The following is a 21,760-nucleotide window of genomic DNA, read 5'->3' as shown; positions in this document are numbered from 1 at the left end:
TGTGGCAAGGTACGATACACCTAGTAATCCAAGGCAAGGGTGTGGTGGCTGTGTAGGCAGGTTGAATATGTTGCTGTTGGGCGAAGAAGGGAATGTGAGACCAGGTGCGTGCTGCTGCGGGGGAGTTATTAGCAGTATGCTGCAGGGACTGTGATAGGAAGGTGGCCCACTGTGGCGAGACAGTCCCTGTATCTCTTCGTAAAGGAGGCCATCTTCTTCCGCTGCTCCTCATTTCCAGACCGCTCCACACCAGGCAGCCATAGAGGAAGGCATTGGGTAGCGCCAATGCATTGCAAGTGTGCGTTTAGCAAGGAAAAGTGTAAGTGAGGTGAATTGGACACATATCTTGTGGTGTTTGCGTCATTTGAAAATGCAGAGTGAGCACGACTCCCATATGTGGATGACGGTGAGTTCTGTGACTTGTAATATTTCGTGCACTCTCTGCCAGTAGTGGTGAAAGGCTGGGCAGGACCAAATCATGTGTTGTATGTAGGTTTGCATCTGGGGATCGACAGCATGGGCATCGCACCCCTGCATGGGGGAAGATGCGATTAATCTGGACTAGAGTGAGGTATGCACGATGTAGCATAAAGAATTTGAGGTTTTGGAAGCAGGAGTTGCGGGATAACTGCTGTGGGAATTCAAGGGCAATGTTCCTTTCTTTGTTTTTGTAGCGCATGTCCAAACTCCTCCCGTGTGTGTCAGATCTGGTCCAAGGATATCATTGGCAGTGTGCAAATGGCTTTATATAACCTGGTGATGAGGTGGGGGTCAGGACCCATTGTTAGTATTGTTTTTAGTATGGGGTGAGGTGTGGGTTCTGTCTCAGTTACATTCCAGAGAGCGTCGTACGTGTGAATGAGTTGGCGGTAGGTGAGGACCTGTCCGGGGGGGAATGCCATAGTCTGATTGTAGTTGGTCAAAGGAGAGGAGCTGACCATTAAAAAAAAAATCAAAAAGTCCCCAGCTGTGGTGATTACATTTCCTGTCCAGGGGGGGGCTAACTCGCGGTGTATATAGTATCCAGGGAACCTAGGGAGGCCCACTAATGGCAGCATGGGTGTGTCCGCCTTGTCTGGAGCCATGTGGTGTATTTTGGACATGCATGCGTGGGCCACAGCCACCTGCAGGGGGGCTGAGTCATTGGGAGAAGACGACGATGGACAGCTGGAGAAGACAACACGCCATCTGCGTGGCAAGTCTTTACAATGTGTCTCCCAGTTGTCCGTCCGGAGAACCATTTTATTTGTGCCGCCAAGTAATAAGCTTCAAAAGATGGGGCATCCAGCCCCTTGATGATCTATCTGGAGTTCTAGCCTTCGAAGGGCCATGCAGCGTCTCCTGTTGCCCCAGATTAAATCTCTCAGCAATGAGTCAAGCTCTTTGATTAAGGATTGGGGGGTTAAGTATGGGAAGGTTAGTGAAATAATAGACTAGGTGAGGTAATATGATCATTTTCGCCACTGCCATCTTGCCCAAAGGGGCCAGGGGTAATGAACGCCAGAAGTGCATTTATGTTTTGATGCCCATCAGTGCCACCCGCAAGTTCCCTTCGAATATATCCAACGGGGAATGGCACAATTGGATAACTAGATAATGAGTGGCCGTTCCCTGCCAGCGTAGGGGGTTTGCGCCTAATCGTATGGGTTGCAGCAGTTGATCAGGGTGGAGTGGGTATATGGTGGATTTATCCCAATTCAACCGGAGTCCGGTGGCTCTAGCAATCTCGTCCAAAGTGTTGCAAATTGGGGAAAGGTTGGAGGTTATGTCCTTTATGTAGATGAAGAGGTCGTCAGTTACAAAGACACTGTGTGTCCCGTCTTCTAGGGGTATCCCCCAGTGACTACCCTCCCACAGAAGCATATCGTTAAAGGCTCCATTGCTAGTGCAAAGAGCAACAGTTAGAAGCAGCTGAGCAGGTCCCCCTGCTCAGCTGAAACAGAGCTGAGATGTGGCACCCCAAGCAGACTCAGGGGGTCGGGTTGGTGAAAAGTAGCCGTGTGTACATGAGTAGACGTGGACCAACTCCAATCTGGGACTAGACCCGGAAAAGGCAGTGTTATGATACTGAATTAAATGCCTTCTCCAGGTCCAGTTTCAGACAGGCTACTCATGAGTGGCGCTCTTTGATGCAGTCTTGTATGTGAAAAAGCCACTGAATATTTTGATAGGTGCAGCGAACCTGTTTTGATCAATATGGATGAGTTCTGGGAGTATTCGTGAGTAGCAGTCCGCAAGTATCTAGCCTAGGATTTTGAAATTGGTTCCCAGGATGGCAATTGGCAGATATGATGATGGTTGAGTCAGGTTTCTGCCTGGTCTCAGGATTGCTAGTTACCGGCTGGCCTTATCTCCTTCCCTATGTACCTTGGTGGCATGTGCAGTGAAGTTAAAGCTGTGGAGATGTTGTAAGCTATGTGTGTGTGTGTGGTTTTTGCAGCTGTTAACTGTGGGACCTTTTCAGTATCCTGGTCTACTGCCTTACTCAATTGGGTGATCTGCATCTCAGCAGCTGTTATTTCCTTGTCTAGTTTTCTATGTGCTCCTACCACCTGTTGTATGCAGTGACCTCGCATTACCTCCTTGAAAGCATTCCATTCCACCAACCTTGTGGAGACGGTGTTGTGGTTCTTCGCAAAATAGCGAAGGATGTGGGTGCCTTGTTCTTCCTGGAAGAGCAGGTCGTCTAGGCAGTACTGTTGAAGGCGCCAAATGGAAACCAATGGTCTGATGGACGTCCGTCGCATGTCTGTGTAGTGGGCGTTATGGTCAGAGACGACTCGGCCTAGATAATCGGTGCAGTGTAGGAGGGGAGTCAGTGAAGCTGTGTATAAGAAACAATTATGGAGTACGTGTAATCGGTGTGGTATGTATAGAGTATAACCAGTAGAGTTTAGCAGTGAGATTATGTACGTGCTGCCTAAAAGGGGCCAGTGTTGTGCCTAGTTGGAGAAGCATGCTGTTTGTGTATGTGAGCAGGGGGGGAAGTGTGGGAGGGGTGGATGGGATCTGTTGAGGTGGAGATCTAAGGCGCAGTTATAATCCCTGCCTAATATCCAGGGAAATATGGTCTCGTGGGTGAGAATGGAGGAAAGGGCATCCTAGAACTCCCCTTGGTTCGTGTTGGGGGCATAGATACTGCCAAGCAATAGGGGGCAACCATTGAGGTACCCCTCCAGAAACACCCCACCCCCTCAGGTGCATGCAGAATAGGTAGTTGCGTAAGTGTGGCGTCTCCAGCACCTCCATAATTGATCTAGCTCATCTGTTGCAATGTGTGTCTACTGTAGGAGAACTATGTGTGCATTTTGTCTCTTAATGTAGAAGTATACTGTATATCTCTTGCGGGCAGTATGCGCACCTTGCCGATTCAAACAAGAATATGTAAATGTCATGAAAACACAATCGCACACACAAGGAGTTTCACAACTAGGCCCAAAAACTCGAATGTCTTTGAAAACAGGGGTCGGGGGCCCAGCCCGACCTCCGCCTTAACGCCCTGCTAAAGGATTGTCAATATAATGAGGGCAGGCCTGGAAATATCATTGTAGTCCTCCGGGACCGGAGCTCAGGAAGTTGCTGCTGCTCTGCACCGGGACCTCTGAATAGTGAGCACGTGGAGCTGGGCTGACTCCCTTATATAGAGTCAAGCCCAGCCCACAGACCTCACCCAGTCATGGGGCAGGGAAAGCTTCTAGAAGGTCCTAGAAAGGGACCACACCCTGACACACTCGGTAAGCCTGCAGCAATACCTTGCAAATGAACAGTTATTACAAACATCATTAATTTTTTTCAAGGTTAAAATCTGCAATGCAAAAGGTTGACAAACATAATGCATGAATTATAACTTCGTACTTGTACAGCGCACCCGTTAGGGTCTCAAGGCGCTGTATGCATACTGCTGTGGAACCCCTCCTGGCTTTTCCCTGTGAGGTGCCCACTCCTGGGCAACCTCCAAGGTGAAGCCAAGCATCCCATCTCTGTTGGGGCCGTTGTGGAGATTAAGCAAGCTATTGCCCAGAGTTACAGAGTGGGACCCATGAATTAGATTAGGCACCGATGCGAGAATTATCAGGTCCGAGGAAATTGAGCCCAAGACCCCCGAGGCGGGAATTGAACCCTGGTCCCAGGCCAGATTTCTGCATCAGGGTCTGCCGCTCTAACCATTGAGCCACACTTCTCCTTTGCATAAAGACTAGGTTTTTGCATTTTAGTTGCCTGTAGAGCGCGCACTGTCCTGATGTTAACAGGCAGGTGCTGTAGCCTACCCGCAGTTATGGTGGAATGGTAGAACAGTGTGGGGTATGGAGTTAGTGAAAACTGGTTAGGTGGAACAGGGAGAGCCTACCATAACTACAGTACACCCAAAGAGGGCCTTTTATAAAAAAAAAAAAACTAGGAACTGTGGGGGTGGCCAAAAACTCAAATGTGGTGCTGGTATGGAAGATCCCTGACGGAAATTGTGTATAGGATGGTGGGACCCGGAACAGGGAAGGGAAGGGGCAGAGACCAGCAGGAGGTATGTATGGTGAGCGGTAACCCTTGGGGAAAGTAACGGGGCGGCCAGGACATCGTTTGTGAAAATTATGGTGGGCTTTTTCAGATTATGGTCAAATAAGAGTGTCAATTGTGGCATTTGAGGGTGGGGCGGGTCCCTGCGGGAGTCCTCCGACAAGAGTGTGTCTTCGTCCGAAGTGAAGAGGTGGGAGTCTTTTTCTTCATGAGTGATTATGCTGTGAGGTGTGATGTTTGCTGCTGACCGCAGGGCATGTCATCTGTCCCCAATGATTTGTTCTACATCTGGGGGGCAGTGTTGTGGATGTTTGCCGAGTTCTCCCTATTTGGGAGCAGCTTTGTTTGTTTCTCTTAGACTTGGATATGATTGGAGAGATTTGATGTGGTCCACTGCTGCCGCTCCGTATCGTTGGCCTGTCCAGTCCCAGGCCTCCTTTTGGTCGCTAAAGAACAAGGTAATGTCGTTTGACTGGGAAAAGGAGCGAATATTGGACTCTGTGCTGGCGTAGGCGGAATTTGACTTCCAGAAAAAGACAACCTTTGCTGCTGGACTGCCTTGGTGTAGTCCGGGAAGAGCATAATGACTGTCTTCTATTTTGAGTGGGCATGCTCAGCGAACAGCTCGGAGGAGGGCATCCCGGTCCTTAAAATAGAGATGTTTTGCCAACATGGGCCGGGGAGGGGTTCCTGGTGGAGGATGACAGGCAGGCACGCAGTGTGCTCTCTCCAGTTTAAAAAAAACGGGGTGAGTTCTGTGGCCGAGCTGAAGGATTTGAACCAGGTCTCAAGATATTGAATAGGATTGCTACCTTTGACTCCTTCGGGTAGGCCCAGTATACGGATGTTACTGAAGCAGCCTTTGATGTCATCTGTGTTGTCCTCCAGGTGATGGACCTGGGGTGTGGGAGTAGGCCACAGGGGCCCGAGTAGGCCAGTCGAGGGGGCAAAGGCAGCGCAGGTCCTGAATGCAGAGAGGCTCGTTGCCGCTGCTCACCTTGTGTGCTTCAGGCCTTAAGCAATTTGTGGAGGCAGTACTCTTATCGCCGTATGCAGTGTCTCTTTTTCAGTCTATCACAGCTGGGGCCCGGTGTTTTGCTCCCAAGTAGCAGTCCTGAAGGAAGAGTTGTGAGGTCATCGGGGGCCGCGTCCTCTAGTGCCTCGAAATTCAATTGCGGCCCACGCAGCCTATCTCCGAGTAGTCGCCACCACTCACAGGGCCAGCCACACCACCCGTGTATATCGGATGGAGACTCAGTTGGGTGCAATCACGCACTCCAAGAGCATCAGGCTAATGCTCCTATCTGCCCAGGGGGCTGCCACGCAGGAGCCCACGCCAGACTGGATGGCGATTTGTGGGCTGGCGGACAGAGCTTCAGGGACTCATGTCCGCCACCTTAGCTGGCTTGTCCACGCCCGACCCTGCTTTGCTTGATACCCACACACACAACTCACTGAGAGCACTCGACTTCTTGCTGTACCACCCAAGCTCTTTTACTTGTTTATATATGCAGCCTGTTTTATTGCTATTGAGTTGTATGAGGTCGCCATTGTTACATTTCTCTATTTGAAAATCTATAAATAAAGCTTAAAAAAAATAAATAGGCGAGCAATTCTCTATTTGAGCATACAGTGCTAAATTAATTTCAGTTTGAAATTTCTTTTACACATTTTCTGCAATGGAATAACCAGGGGCTAGAATATGTCTCACTGTGACTCTTAAAAGCTGCTAATAAGCAGGTACCTAGTTAGTCTTGGAAGAATGCAAGGGACCTGGAAAGCTAGATGCAATAGGGTCCAGTAGAAAGGTGACTTCACCAAATCTGCAATTTCTTACTTGTCTATTCCAGCATCAAAACGAGGCTTTGCTTTCTTAAGCAGTGAGGCATAAGTGTGTAAAGTAGAACACCGAAATACAAATGTCAGTACATTTAAAATGAGTGTCAATGTGCATTAATGCAAAGACTACGATAGTACATCAAGCAAGTATAAAAACAATTTCACAATCGTTGGTTTTTATGTCTACCACTCAGCTAGTTTGTATCACGTGTAGGTTTCAGAACATCTGTCTGCCTCATTCACATGATACAAACTTGATCCACAGATTTCAGCTGCACTCTTTTTTATTGATTTAAGTGTACAATGTTCAAAATGCACAGTTTGATCCTTTATATTATCAGGTGCTGCTGTTCATGCTCTGCTAATGCCATCATATACTACCGTTCTATTATAACTACCTACTGCCATTGCATAGCTATTGTATGATCAGCTACTGAAGAGCATAGGACATTAATGTTGATGTCCGAAATGTGAATTGTGTAAATGACTAAGACTTTGACTTTTGCAAAGCTGACTAGAACAAATCTGAAGTGGAATGTTCACAGTTCATTCAAACAATGGGTACTTGCAAACCTTAACACATGCTTGATTCTGCACTACATCACCAGTTTTTTTAATATTTAAAAAGGTGCCTAAATGGAAGTTCATAATACCTGCAAAATGCACAGAATGAGACCATGTATCCCAATCATGGTTAACATCTTGTAGGAAACTGGGTTTTTGTTGCAGTAGTCCCCCAGCTTTTGCCTGGCATTTGATGCAACTTTACCTGAAATGCACTGGGTACCTGCCAACCAGGATCTCAGTGCCAGTGTTCTTGCACAAAACTGCATAATTGGCCCCCCAATTGGCAATACCTTTGGCACCCCAGCAAGTCTTTAGTAAACGTTACCCTAGGTCAGACCTGCCAACTCACACGGTGCCGCCATGTGACACATGATATTGGCTCCCCTCTCACGGTCTCCCAGTGAGGAGCCAATATCACACAGTGGCAGGGAAAATGAGCTAAAAACCACTGAAAACAGTGGTTTTCAGCTCTTTTTTTCGGTTGCTTTTAACTTCCAATGTCCACTAATGGGTGTGAAAACATTACAGGACATGGGCAGCAGCCTCAGCAAGCTTTTTAATTTTTTTATTTTTTAGTAGGCGAGGGGTTTTGGGGCTGCGGTGCGGGCAAAAGTGCCTCTTAGGTGCTTCTCAGCATGAGGCCACGCCCCCTCCAAGGCCCTAATCCCTCCTCACTCTGAGGTTTTCGGTGAAGTTGGCAGGTCTGCTAGGTACCTAGGGCATGGGTACCAAAGCGGTTCCCCACGGGCTGCCGCATGTATTGTGCCACCCTCTGGGATTGCTCACCTAGCTTATGCAGACTGTCATTGCAGGCTGCATGTCTTTGTGCAGCTAAAAGTTAAAACACTGCATGGAATATATGTAAGTCACCCTTACAGCAAGACTTCCAGCCCTACGGCAGGGTGCATTTTATTACGTGTTGGCATTTCTGTAAGAGCAGATATGCCCCTGCTATGTCTTTGTTGATTCTTAGACATCATAAGTGATCAGGGAAGCCATTTTAAGAACATTTGCTGGACACTGGTCAATACGAGTTTCCCAGCTACATGATGGCTTCACTGAAAACATGGATTTGTTTTATCAAACATCACGTATTATTAAACCCACACAGATTCCAGCGTTTGATTTATTAATACATGCACCAAGAGGTGCCCCCTGAAAAACCTACCAACTGCTGGTGTGTTAACTGACTAGTCTTAGCCAGCCTGCCACCAACAGACACATTTCTGACCCCCAGGGATGAGAGCCTCCGCTCTCTGATGACCTGCAAATCTGCCTTCCAAGGTAGAGTGCTTCAAAGAGCCCAATGCCCTTGGTACACAGATCTGGCTTCCCTCAGAAGTGAGGAGATGCCGACCCACGCTCTCCCCACCCCCACCACCCGGGACTCTGTGCCCATTTGGCACCTGGACAGGCGGGAAAATTAGTAGTCAGAAAGGCGTGTCCACCCTCAGTTCCGTTCCACTGGTGAGCTGCCTGGCATGGACACAATTTAAATATCTGCCATCTTGGTGATGGCAGGACTAGGAACTATGGGACCGGTTTATGCCCACTTCCCACTGAAAGTGGTCATATAGAGGGCTTAGTTACCAAGGGGTAAGTACCTCCTTGGCTGCTACCCTACACTCCCCTAACACCCTTAAATGAAGTATTTAGGGTAGCCCCTGGCACCAGAAAATTATATCCTGTCGACCTAAAAGAAGATGGACCCTGAAGAGTCGTAAAAGCAAGAACAGAAGACCAGCAGCTGACTTGGCCCCAGCCCCGTTGTCCTGCCTGCTGTCCTCAACAGCCAAAGAATGCCGCTCCTGCAACTGCCTGTGCCTCCAAAAGCCTGGGAGGACTGTCAGCCTTCAACCAAAACTTGGGCACTCCCCTGGAGCAGTGGAGCAGCTCCCTTGCATCCAGCAGGCACCCCAGAACAACTGCGAGGCCTCTGGACCGCCAAAACCTGATACTGAAAGAGCACCACTGCACCCCTGCCTCCTAGCCCTAGTTGAAGTGGGTCAGCGGCGCCTGCGTGGTTCCCCGACCGGCCAGAGATGAAGCCCACCTTAGGTGTGCCAACTGTTGGTTTCCCGGCACCGCCTGCAACCTCTTTTTGTAGGCCCACTCCAACCTCGAGTATCTCCTGTACCGGAATCCGACTGCAAACGACAACACTGCACCTGAGCCCCACAGCCCGGGGAGGAGTCGGCCAATGGTGGCCCTACGTGCCCGAGGATCTCAAGGGGCGAGCCTCCCTGTGGATTCCCCTGAGCTGGTCCCCCAGTTCCTGGTTGCAGCCTCTTTCTGACCAGACCGATCTCCATTGAAGTGAAAGGGCCATCCAACGCAGTAACACACCTCTGCACCCAGATATCCCAGAGCCTCCTGAGGTGACCCTGGTATGGCTACGGACCTTGCCCCATACTCACTACATGTCCCAGAGAACAGTCCTGTAAGTCGTTGTCAAGTAACCACATGGAGTATACGTTCCTTTTCCCATAAGATAACATTAGGGTGGGTACTCGAGGCTGAAAAGCACCTCTGCACTCGGACACCCCTGTGCCTCCCAAAGTGACCTGTTGGTGCTGACTTGGACCTTGCCCTATATTTACCTTAACTCCAGAAGATTGGTCTCATTAGTTGCTGTAATGTACCTGTATGCAGTAAATACCTTTTCTCCATAGAAATAACAATACTGCTTCAGAAATGACACTGTGTGGATTTTTCAAACCTGTAAAAATTCAGAACTTTAAACCTACTTATCTGATCGTGATGATCTTGGTACCTAAAATTATATAAGTATCATTTTCATAAATTGCTATATGTCTCCTTATTGAGTTTGTGTATCATTTATTGACTGTGTGTATGCAGCAAATGTCTGACACTCCTGTCTGATAAGCCTAAGGCTTCTCGACCACACTACCCCTTAAAGGAGCACCCTGTCCACTCGTAAGGGAGCCCCTGGACTGTTTGCATGATATACCTCATATTTGTATACCATATAAAGAGTCCGCTTCCTACATTGGAGGCCCAGCGATGGGGTACAAGACTTGACAAGTGCTGTACCACTCAGTTAATAGGTGATTCCACTAAGGGATCCAAAATGGTCTTTAGTTGGAAACATTTTTCCAATTTCCAATTTTTCCTTATTGTTTAAAAATAACTGTGAGGGCCTTGTGTTAAGTCCCCCAGTCCAAATTGTTTAGAATTTAAAAGTACTCTTTTTAGTTAGGCCCTTTTAGAAGCAGATTTAGATTTTTTTCGGAGTTTCTAATAAGGTCCCAGCTGCATTAAAACCATGACTGAGGCAGCAGGCCCATCACAGGAGTTCAACCTGGGCCCCTACAAAAACCTTAAGTCGGTCCAACTTAAGGCTCTCTGCCAAGCAAGGAGCCTTCCCATGGGGTCTAAACCCACTAAAGCACATCTACAAGTGTTGCTTGGAGAAAATGATACAGCCATGGTGGGTAAAGAAACCCATAATGAGAATGGGTAAGAGGATGCTGAGAAGGATGAGGATTCCCTCAGTAATCCTACTGATAGTAACACCATTGGGAACACGTCTGACAGTACCCCAGAAGGTGGAGATAGTGAAGGTGCTGATCTTCAAAAACTAGCTAAGAGGATAGACTTAGAGGCTAAGCTCTTAACTATAGAAAATGAAATAATTGAGATGTGCCTAGGGGGCCATCTGTAGTGGGAGCAACATTTTAAATAGGGAGAAAGAAGCTTTTGACCATAAAATATTGATTGTCCCTAACTATACAGAGGGTGATGATATCACCAAATGGGTTACAGCCTGGGAGAAGACTTGTAAAATGAGGAAACTCAGCCAAAGGTATTGGGGCTCTCTACTCTGGGAGATGTGTTCAGGAAAGTGCAGTGATAGGCTCCAGGCACTGGATGAGACAGATGCTGAGTCCTATGACTGCATGAAGGATACCCTAATTGAGGGCTTTGGACTCGTGTCTTATAAGTGCAGGATCCAGGTCAGGGAGTCTCGGAAAACATCATGTCAGTCCTGGGTAGATTTTGTAAACGTTTCAGTGAAACCACTAGGTGGTTGGTTGAAGAGAAATAAGGTGCAAGATTATGATGGGCTTTATAAATTGCTTATGAAAGAACATCTGTTAAGTAACTGTATTTCTGAAAAGTTGCCCAATACCTGGTGGACCTGGGTTTTGTCTCCCCCCAGGAGTTGGAGAGGAATGCTGATCATTTGATTCAAAGCTAGAGTGTCTAGAAAGAGCCAGGGAGGGGTGACCAAAAGAAAGAGGTTGCTATGCACCCCCAAGAGAAAGATGGTGGACAGTCTAAAGAAAAAGGTGAAGGGTCTTCTGTAGGTCCCCAAAAACCTGTTAACGAGGGTGGGACCAGAGACACTTAACAATCCAAGGGTAGGTTCCAGGTCAAAAACTAGGATCCCAAAAAGGCTTGGTGCTTTGACTGTAAACAGACAGGGTACAGAACCAACAACACTTCCTGTCCTAACAAAAAACTAGTAAACCTCCAGGAGTTTCCAGTGTAGCCTTTGACAATGGTTCATCGGATGAGGACATCCTTGTAGCCTTAAACTGGGAGTAGGGCATATAGTGTGTATGTTTCCAGGACACCAATGCAAACCACAAAACAAAATTAAATACATGAGATTGTTATCCTAGAATTTCTATGCTCAAAATACAATACACTGTTTTATTTGTCTGCGAGTTGCAAGCTACTTCATAAATGATTATTCTGTTTCAGGCAAAGGCCATGGTCTGTCCATCACGCCACTGCCTGCTGGCCACATGATTGGAGGCACCATCTGGAAAATTGTTAAAGATGGAGAAGAAGAAATAATCTATGCTGTTGACTTTAACCACAAACGGGAGATGTAAGTTTCAAAGCATGGATAAATTGACTGGCTGGTTTGTTTTCAGTATGGCCATGCATTTGTCAAGCTGAGGCGTTTAAACACAAAATTAACTAATTGTGATGCTTTGTATTGTGTTTCTGTAGGAAAGTACCTTCTTTCTTGTCATGGTTACCTCCATTTTCTGCCTGTTGTCAGTATGTTTGACTGTGTTTACTGGGTTCCCTGCTAACCAGTACCCCAGTAGTTTTGCTGTCTCCTCTAAATTGTACCTTTTTCTTCCCACAATTGGCATACTTACCCCCCCCCATGTCCCTAGAATATGGTACCTAGGTACCCAGGGCTTTGGGGTTCCAGGGGATCCCTATGGGCTGCAGCAGTTATTCTACCACCCATTGGGAGCCCACGCAAAGGGTTCTGCGGGCCTTGCATTGCAGTCTGCGTGAAACAGGTGCATGCACCCTTTTTCACTTCAGGTGACTACGCCAGGTCACTATAAGTCACCCCTATGGTAGGCCCTCTCAACCCAGAGAGCACGGTGCAGGTACCTGTGTTGAGGGTACCCCTGCACTAGCAGGGTTACCCCCACAAACTCCAGATTCATTTTCCTGGACTTTGTGAGTGCAAGGATGCCATTTTAGGTGTGTACTGAACATAGGTCACTACCAATGTCCAGCTACATAATGGTAACTCGAACCCTGGCATGTTTGGTATCAAACGTGTCGGAATCATACCCCAATACTGTTGTAAGTATTGGAAGTATGATTCCATGGACTCCTTAGAGGCTCCCCAGCATTGCTACCACCAGTCTTGCAGGTTTTTCCGGGCAGCCCAGCTGCTGCCAGCCCTCAGACAGGTTTCTGCCCTCCTGCTGCTTGATCTGATCAAGCCAAGGAAGGCAGAACAAAGGATTTCCTTTGGGAGAGGGAGGCAACACCCTCTCCCTTTGGAAATAGGTGTGACTGGCTTGGGAGGGGTAGCCTCCCCAAGCCACTGGTTTGCTTTGAAGGCCACATTTGGTGCCCTTTGTGCATAAACCAGTCCACACCGGTTCAGGGACCACCAGTGCCTGCTCTGGTGTGAAACTGGACAATGGAAAGGGGAGTGACCACTCCTCTGTCCATCACAACCCCAGGGGTGGTGCCCAGTGTTCCTCCAGAGGTTCCCTGGGTTCTGCCATCTTGTTTCTGAGGTTGGCAGGGAACTCTGGGAGCATCTGAGTGGCCAGGCCAGACATGTGACGTCGGAGCCCCCTCCTGATAGGTGCTTACCTGGTTAGGTGACCAATCCCCCTTTCAGGGCTATTTAGGGTCTCTCTCTTGAGTGGGTCCTCAGACTTGGCTCAGATTCCAGCAGGACTCCTCTGCAACCTCTGCTTCAACTTCTGGCCACTGGAACCGCGACTGGACCCCCCAGGATCCGAAAAAAACGCTGCTACAACAAAGAAGACTCTTCTGCAACTTTGTTTCCACGTCTCCTGCCAGCTTTGCAACATTTCCCCGGCCGTGGATTCTCAGAAGACTGCAACTTTTCAGCCTGCACAAGAAGAAGAAGGAATCTCCCTTGGAATGAAACCGCAGGCACCTACAACAAGCGACAACCAGCTGCATGGATCTCCTCTCATCTTAAGCTGCGTGGATCCTGCATCACGAGTGGTGGTCCGGAGTAGTCCTCTTGGTCCTCTCTGCCAGCTGTCCAACCTTTGGTGGAGGTAAGCCTTTGCCTTCCCACGCAGGACAGTACCCCCGTGCACCATGTCTCTTGCAGCTGTCAAGGCTTGTTTGCATCTCTTCCAAGGGATCTGCCTCGGCTCCTAAGGGCTCTCTATGACTCATCCTCCTGGGCCTTGCTGGTCCCTGGCAAAACCCCTTTTCCACTAACCACGAGTTTGCCTTTGCCAGGACTTGATGGTGGAATTTCTGCACCCACACCACTCTGCAATCTTCCTTCCAGTGGGGGACATCATCTGCATCCATCAGGAAATCTTCTCCGGCTCCAGGGATGCAGTGCTGACCTGTTCTTCATCACTGTTGACCAACTCCTGCATCCACAGCTGGGTGGGTAGAAGCTCCTACTCCTCCTGGACTCCACTGTGACTTTTGACTTGGTCCTCCCTCACCACAGGTCTTCTTTCTTCAGGAATCCAGGGATGGTTTTCTTGCAGTCTTCTCTGGGTGTCTTCTTTTTCTTCTTTTCATCCTTTTGGGTGGTTTGGGGAAAATTCAATGTTTTACTCCTGCCTTCCTGGCCGCTGAGGGGGTACTGTGTTACTTACCTCTGTGGTTTTCTAGTACACCCAGGTCCCCTCTACACATTTTACTTACCTAGGTTAGGGGGTACCTTATTCGCATTCCATTTTTTTAGTATATTGTTTGTGCTTCCCCCTAGGGTCACTATTGGTTATTGCTATTTGCACTGTTTTTCCAACCTTTTCTATGCTTGTTCTGATTACTAGTGTGTATATGTAGTGTATTATTTACCTCCTAAGGGTGGGTTTACCTGTCTAGTATTTTGTGGTGATTTGTTAAAAAAAAAAAAAAAAAGTACCTTTTATTTTTGTACAACTGAGTGTTTTCTTTCATGTGTGGAAGTGCTTTGTGACTACAGTGGTATTGCATGAGCTTTGCATGTCTCCTAGATAAGCCTTGGCTGTTCATCTACAGCTACCTCTAGAGTGCCTGGCTTCTAGACACTGCCTACACTTCACTAAGAGGGGATACCTGGTATACGGTGTAAGTACCATAGGTACCCACCAGACCAGCTTCCTACATTTTTCCATAATTCTAGTTACCACTAAGCAGACAGATGTGGTGTTGAAATTAAAATATCTGTCTCTACATACTCACATTGCAGTTGTTTGTATTTTACCTCAGTCCAACAATTCCTAAAACATCCTGCATAGAATGGTCAAGTCGTTTTTCACCCAAAAGTAGCACGTATTTCTCATTATACCGTGCATATATGTAAAGTTGATTGAATAATATATATTGAACTGCTTTTATAGTGCACTCTCAATAACATTTTTGTATCTAGGTCACATTAAGACTTAGTTTCCATAGAGTTGACTCTGCCCAATGTTATGGTACATTATCAGTAATCCTGCAGCTATAAGAGATTGGGCCTAGATATTGCATGGTCTATCTTGTCAAGTTGTCAGTCGGGAAAAGAGCAAGCTGAAGTTTTAATCCTGGCTGGCCTCTCAATCAAATTTTGATAGCCTGTGGAATCACCTTTTCTAGTATTTGTTCTGTTTATTGCCAGATTTGGTAGCACAATGATACAGGATAACCCACCCACAGTACGAAGCACTAGACATAAAATTGTCAAGTGAACACCATAAGAAAGGAAATAAATAAATGTTAACTGTGTGTTATGGTCCTTAAAGGCCACTGAGGGCATCTCATAGCATTAAAATAAAGCATGATTAGTAAGTGCAACAGAACACAGAGAGGGGCATCATTGGTCCATAGTATCTTCCCGATTGGCATTTTTCATACTGATCATACAAATGAAATTATTTGAACCTTCCCTTTGTTTGAAATCGGCACTGCTTCTGAAAGTTAGAAAATATTTACACATTTAACAAAATTCTTTTATGTTATGTTTCAAAGCTCGTGCCTTTTATGCAGCGATTATCAAAAGCATAATATGTTATAGTGTGAAATTTGAAGAGACTTTTTTTACACACACTACTATTTCATCGCACTAAAGTGCTTTAGTGACTCACTGGCCACTGTATTTGGCTAACTTTCATTTCCGTTATGGGAAAACGTTGGACGTCAAAGGTAACTATTAAAAAATAGAACCACAGCAGCCCGTTTTGTACACAATTGTTTGGCAGAGTGTTTGACGTCGCTGCTAACAAAACCAGTGGCTTAAAAGAAGAGACCGGGCCATATGTCCTCTCGTTGGTTCAATAATGATTGTAAACTAGTGAAAATAGCACTACTTCTATCAAGAATAACGAAGGAGGGAACATCAAAAAGCAAACAGCACTAGTATAAACATAGGAAGTGAAAAGGGCGACGTGGTGATATAATTTTTTTCAAGGGTGTTGTCAAAATTATGGGTATTGAGATGTGCTTACATGTCGCAGTATTTGACGGTTGATCTTAAAGGGGTCTCAACAAGCACCGGGTTGGGTTTTCGGAGAGGTAAGTATTTGCCACCTCTTTGAAAACAAAAGTGACTCTAGAAAGAAAGACTGGTAAAAGCCTCATTCATTTAGAGCAGAACTTAACGTGTGTTTTTTCTACAGGGTTACATGCACAGACTGCGTTCTATCACAAACATGATCTACCTGCGATAGTTCGAAAACTGCTTGAAAAATTCACCTTGACTTAAACTTTGTTTTCCCTCCTTTGTTTATCTTGAATGTCGTTCTCTTCCACTTTCTCCGGGCCTCCTGTGTATTTAGGCTAATCTAAATAGCATGCCTGTCAGTCTTAATCTCTTTTTTTAAAACCTTATCCCTGCAGCCTGAGAATGTATATTCATTCCATCAACCATTTGCTTACACCCACGCGATTAATGTACCACATAGACCCTGGACTAAATGCGTGGTATGGTTTCTTTTTCAAGCACAAGACTAATCCCAGTAACCAACTGACTGGCCAATAACTTTGGGCTCCTGTGTAACGTACTAATTACTGTGAAGCGCTTCAGTGCCTCATTATGGGTAGTGAGTGCTATATAAATGCAAATTCAATTATATCCCAGTCAAAGACCATGGAAGGATCAGCTGCCCCATTAAATTATATAATACTGGAGATTTTAAAAGTTCTAATAGTCTGTATTGGATTGTTTACACAGATCTCAGGACGTTGTTGATGCTAAAGCAGCCCAACATGAACACCTGGTATTTAAGTGTCTTACAGATTGAGTGGGCTGCTTCTTTGCCTCAGTCTTTTCTTTACTTTTTTCTGTTTTACCCCTTCCTTGTTTATAGTTATGGTTCTATCTGTTTTCAAATGTGTTTTCCCTTGCAACTAATATTAGCGTGACAGTCTTCAGCAAAAGTGTTTTTTTAAATAATTGACTTGTTCTCGCAGTGTTCCTCCTGCCAACTAAAAATGCTGTCAAGCACTCCGCTGTTACCTTGAGTCCTCGGCAAACAGTGTATTATGATAAATCATGTGACATGCAAGGATTGACATCAGGGCGGATTAACCTACTGTCCTTTGCATCAGAGTTTCTGGCTGTTCTAACCACGGTAGAATGGTCTGATCCTGGAAACGTATCCATTCTTGTTCCTATTTTCTGCATTATATCATAGTGAGCAGTTGTTACCAGAGTACTAATCATCACGTTATGTTCTGAAATATTCCCACACAATTCACTTGAAAGTCTGACCTCGACTTAAATGTAAGGTCAGCATGATTAGTGTTTGCTTTTTTAAATGTAGGTATCTCATAATAGCATGAGCTTATTTGGGCTCAAGGTTTAACCAAGAGGCTGAAGCTGCTGTGCTGTACCATTACCTGACATCTTAACCCAGTGTATTCATTTGCCTTCATGATTATCACAGTGGACACTAGTTGATACCCCATGTAGGTGCCACGTTGTAATTTTCAAGAATTGTTCTGTCAGTGCACAACACCCACATCCACTTTAATCCCACACTCTCTTTGTTTTGGGTTTTGACTTGCCATAACATTACAATTAATAGAGTGAATGTCTCTCATATCCTTTGCTTGTCTCTTTTATCCAGCCATTTGAATGGGTGCTCTTTGGAAATGGTCAGCCGGCCTTCACTGCTTATCACAGATTGCTTTAACGCTACGTATGTGCAACCCCGAAGGAAGCAGAGAGATGAACAGCTGTTAAGTAAGTACTGTGATATAACTGTGGAATGCGTAGAAAAATATGTAGAGTAACCAAGATAGTAAAGTAGAAAAACTTAAATGTCAACCGAAGTGGCATAATTCGCATTCCTTGTTTTGGGTGTATATTATGTTCTGTATTTATATTGTCTTGACTTAATCAGTGGTGCCCTGTTGTTCAGGCTTGATCATTTCCTTGGCACGTGCTTGCAAGTGCTGTGGTTCATGTGGCTCCAGCATGTATGTGCTATTTATGGATGTACCTGATCTTACCTACAGGGAATCTCGGTACTCTGTTGAGATCATGGTCTGTGTTTGTCTTTAGCTTGTACAGTACCACTACAAAGACACACTTAAAACAGTTATTGCTGTTTTGCCAAGCTGATTAGTTGGAACACCTAAAAACAACTGATTTCAAATGTAAACAAAATATGACCTTCCTTGAGTGTTTTGAGAAATTTTACTATGTTTGAATAGGGTGATATTACATTCTTGATGCATTCTAAAAATCATTTTGTGTTGCAGTGCAGGCTCTTGCATCCATATTCTAAGCTGGATGCAGGCTCATACTAACTGAAGGCATCATGTGCTGACCTGGTTATGTTCTCTCGCTTTCACACAAGTCACTATCACAGCACTGTGAATGGATTTTCACACTTGCAAGCAGCCGTGAACATGCTAGGCTGGTTTATGCTATTAAAAAAATAGGTTTACAATTTTATGTAGCATAATTTGCGTTTTTACTGGTATGGCCTTTATAGCTCTCATTGAGCTACTTAGTGCTCATTGTTGACCAGGAGAGTGTGGTTGTCCATATCCTGGGCTGTTTGAAGTGCATGTTATTGCACATAATTGCGTTGTCAAATTGTGCAAGTCCACTAGGCTTTGGGGGACTGGCGAACCAGTCCCCTGGAGTGGGTGTAGCTCACTTAAAGCACTGAATGTAGTTAGTTGTCAACTGCATCATGCTTGCAACTGTGTTAAATGCATAAAATAATGAGATTGGTGTGTAGTCTGTGAACTGTTGGCAGTGAAAAGCATCGTATTGCCATCTGTAATGCACCAAGTACTGTGTTGATGGCATAAAACAGCGCTGTTGGTGTATCCTGGGGGTTTTGGTGATTTTTAGGTGCTGGGTATTGCAGTGCTGGTCGTGTTTAATGTTGGGTGCATTGCGACTGGGGTAAGTTAATAGGCTTCATTTTCCGCCTTTCCGTTGTGTCATAAATGTTGAGGTGTCCTATATGCGAGTCTTTGGTGCTGTTTAAAAGGGACATTTTTCCAGATGTGTGGCTCTGCTAGTCTAGGTATGTGAGTGCATAGACTAATTTGTTCCTAACTGTGCAGAGAAATTCAAGTTCACCTACCTGTAAGACTTGTGGCGGTATATTTGATGCTTGAGGGGGTGATGGTATATTTTGGTAGTTTCGGGTTAGGGTTGAAGTTACTTCAGAGTGCATCTTTAAGTAAAATTTTACTTTCTGTAGTTCAATTTACCTTGTATGTCAGGATGGTGTTGGCATGTCTAGTGTGTTCCTTTACATTTGCTGAGTGATATGTGAATTTTCATACATTGATCTTCAGTCAGGGTGGTCCTGTACATTCATTGGGTTACCAACATTGAAGTGATGTATTCAGTCAGTGCCCAGAGCAATTGCCCATCAGTGTAGGGATAAATTAGGGAGCATACTAAGAGGGGTAACTAAATTATGTGGCAAGGAAAATCAAATTATGTGACATAGTATATAATTAATTTAAGTTTATGTGGCACTTTCTGTAGCATTGTTTTTTCTAATTTTAACACACATTGGCACAAATGAGATTTTATTGTAGTTACATTTATATAGTGGTTCATACCCCTAATGAGGGGCGAATCATTTTAATGAATTGCTGGTGTGATACCTGTGGGTGGTTGCCTGGCTTGATAGGGTTTAATTGAATTTCTTCCTTTGTGGAAAGAGTTTTGATGCTGTGTGTGAGTGAAGTTTCTACATTTTCAGCATTTCCTATTCAAAATGTTTATTAACAACTAATAATGCTTTTGTTTTGCATGAAAGTACAGCAACCTCACATTAACACAGTCATTTATATCCTTCGTACTTTGTGCAAAATATATAATACTGCATTCTGCAGAAGACATGCCTGTGTGTAGTGCTTTGTAGTAAAAATGATGTGCCACTTTTATGTTGCTCATCACAGCTATGTTTTAAAACCTTTATTCAATTTCACGTTTACCATGTGTTTACACTGAACGAATCATGTTCAGATTCATAACCTTAGAGTTCTAAAGGTGATGACTGAGTGGCCATTTCTAAAGTACATCGTTACCCAGGTACAGTGGTAACTTGCCACAGTAGGTTCTAGGTCCAAAGCATAAAAATTAGGGATCAGAGAAAAAAAGATTTCTGATCTGTTTGTAGAAGTTCTTCATCCCATATGCACTTTGATCAGAAGCTGGGGGTGAAATTCCTATGGCCTGACGCACAGTACCTATTGTTTGGGGTCAAGGACAACAGGTTTTCAGGTTTATTTTGTCCTTGGGACATGTAGGTCCAACCCCTGGTAGCACAAACCCTTTGACTGCCAATTTACAGTACCACATTATGGAGCATTAATGGGAATTGTCAGCAGTAGAGGTAATATTTGTGTCCATATGTTAATGCTGTTTGAGCCTGTATTTATGGTTTATTAATGCAAAGCCTTTAATATTCGGGTGAGCACTCTAAATGTTGTAAGCTTGGACTGCCCTACTGACAGTGGTTCCTGAAAAAAGTAATTTGTACACATGTTTGCAAAGATTAACAGTATGAGGCTATGTATAGTGCTCCCCGAATTCTCTCTCATTAGATGCAAATATTTGCAGAAGTTTGAAAGATCGATGATTCTTTGCTTTCAAATTTTAATAAGAAAATCCAACTAGGAAAAAAACGTTTGCTTATCTACTTTCGGTACCATTTCTTTCAACAAAATGTTTTGACGCATGCTAGTACTTCCAAAAAATATTTATAATGGAAAGTCAGTATAACCGGTTTCAACAAGATTATGGGAAACATGAAAATATACAAGAATTGGCAAAGCCAATAGGTTGACATTGCAGGTCAGTCATTTGGTTTTGTCAATGTGTCTTGTTTTCACATTACTTTTGTATAATGTTATTGTTGTGGGATGCTGCTGAGCCCTCACCATTGTAACAAGTATTAGTAAAAAGCAAAAATATTTTTTGGATTCAAAGTACGCATTGCCACAATAGTTCTGGAACTGAACACAACTACTTTGTGTTCTAATATGCTCCTTGAGAAGGGGTAGAATGTGGTCATTCACAGTGAAGCCATCCGATAGAGGTATAGAATTTTAATACAAAAAAATGTCTAGGTTAACGCCAGACCTAATCAGAGTCCAATTCTTAGTCACAAAGTGAACCCATAGTATGCATCTTTGTGTTAGAGTAGATTGGCATATTTCATGAATTTACAGATGTGGACCAAGAAATCATACTCCTAAAAAATGTTTGAACTGTATTTTAGCAGGGGCAAATACGGATGAGTAGATTAACTTCATGTGAAAATCTGTTGAGGGTTAACAAGATCACTTTCCCTCCATTCACTTTGATTATCAACCCTGGAAGTATTATTACTTCTGACCCTTTGCAGGAGTTAATTTCCAGCCTTGCTCAGTGTGAGAAATGATTAACGAAGAGATGGTGAAAACCCTTAAAACATGCAAGTTAGTAGGTTTGCACAAACTCAAAAGGGTATTCCATCTCTTGAACTATTGCTTACCGCTACCTCCAGCATTACTATGTAGATCTGCAGAAAGGTGGCAAAATAAGGAAAATGTTAGTATTCAAGCACTACTTATAGTATTAGCCTCACATAAAAGAGAGGCTGTTATGGGAGCTCTTATATAATGAGATTGTTGCCATAATTTGTCGCTGCACTACATAGCCCCAAAGGGAAAAGTATATTTTTTTACAGGACAAGTAGACTTATAAAGCAACCTGTCCCATTGACAAGTAGATATTTTACTAAATTTCACACACTTGGATCAGAAGACAGTTTCAGGATTTTTACATAAGAATTTAAGAGACATTACCACATAATCTAGCATGACACAGTTTGAGAATTTGAAGCTGGGCAGTTATGTATCGAAGTCTGAGTGAGGAATACTGTGTGTAAAGCCT

At 44.8% G+C, this 21,760-nt stretch overlaps 1 protein-coding gene across 2 annotated transcripts in view; it reads left to right on the top strand.

The window, feature by feature from the left end:
* Positions 1-21,760, top strand: part of CPSF2 (cleavage and polyadenylation specific factor 2) — a 188,865-nt gene that overhangs the window by 24,730 nt on the left and 142,375 nt on the right. For both annotated transcript variants that reach the window (XM_069208202.1, XM_069208203.1), the window contains 2 exons: positions 11,650-11,779; positions 17,469-17,584. In XM_069208202.1, coding sequence (XP_069064303.1) covers positions 11,650-11,779; positions 17,469-17,584 — 246 coding nt within the window. The remainder of the gene's footprint in view (positions 1-11,649; positions 11,780-17,468; positions 17,585-21,760) is intronic.

This window comes from Pleurodeles waltl, chromosome 9 (genome assembly GCF_031143425.1).
Source record: "Pleurodeles waltl isolate 20211129_DDA chromosome 9, aPleWal1.hap1.20221129, whole genome shotgun sequence".
Lineage (NCBI taxonomy): Eukaryota > Metazoa > Chordata > Amphibia > Caudata > Salamandridae > Pleurodeles > Pleurodeles waltl.
This window is presented reverse-complemented; position numbering and strand designations above follow the sequence as displayed.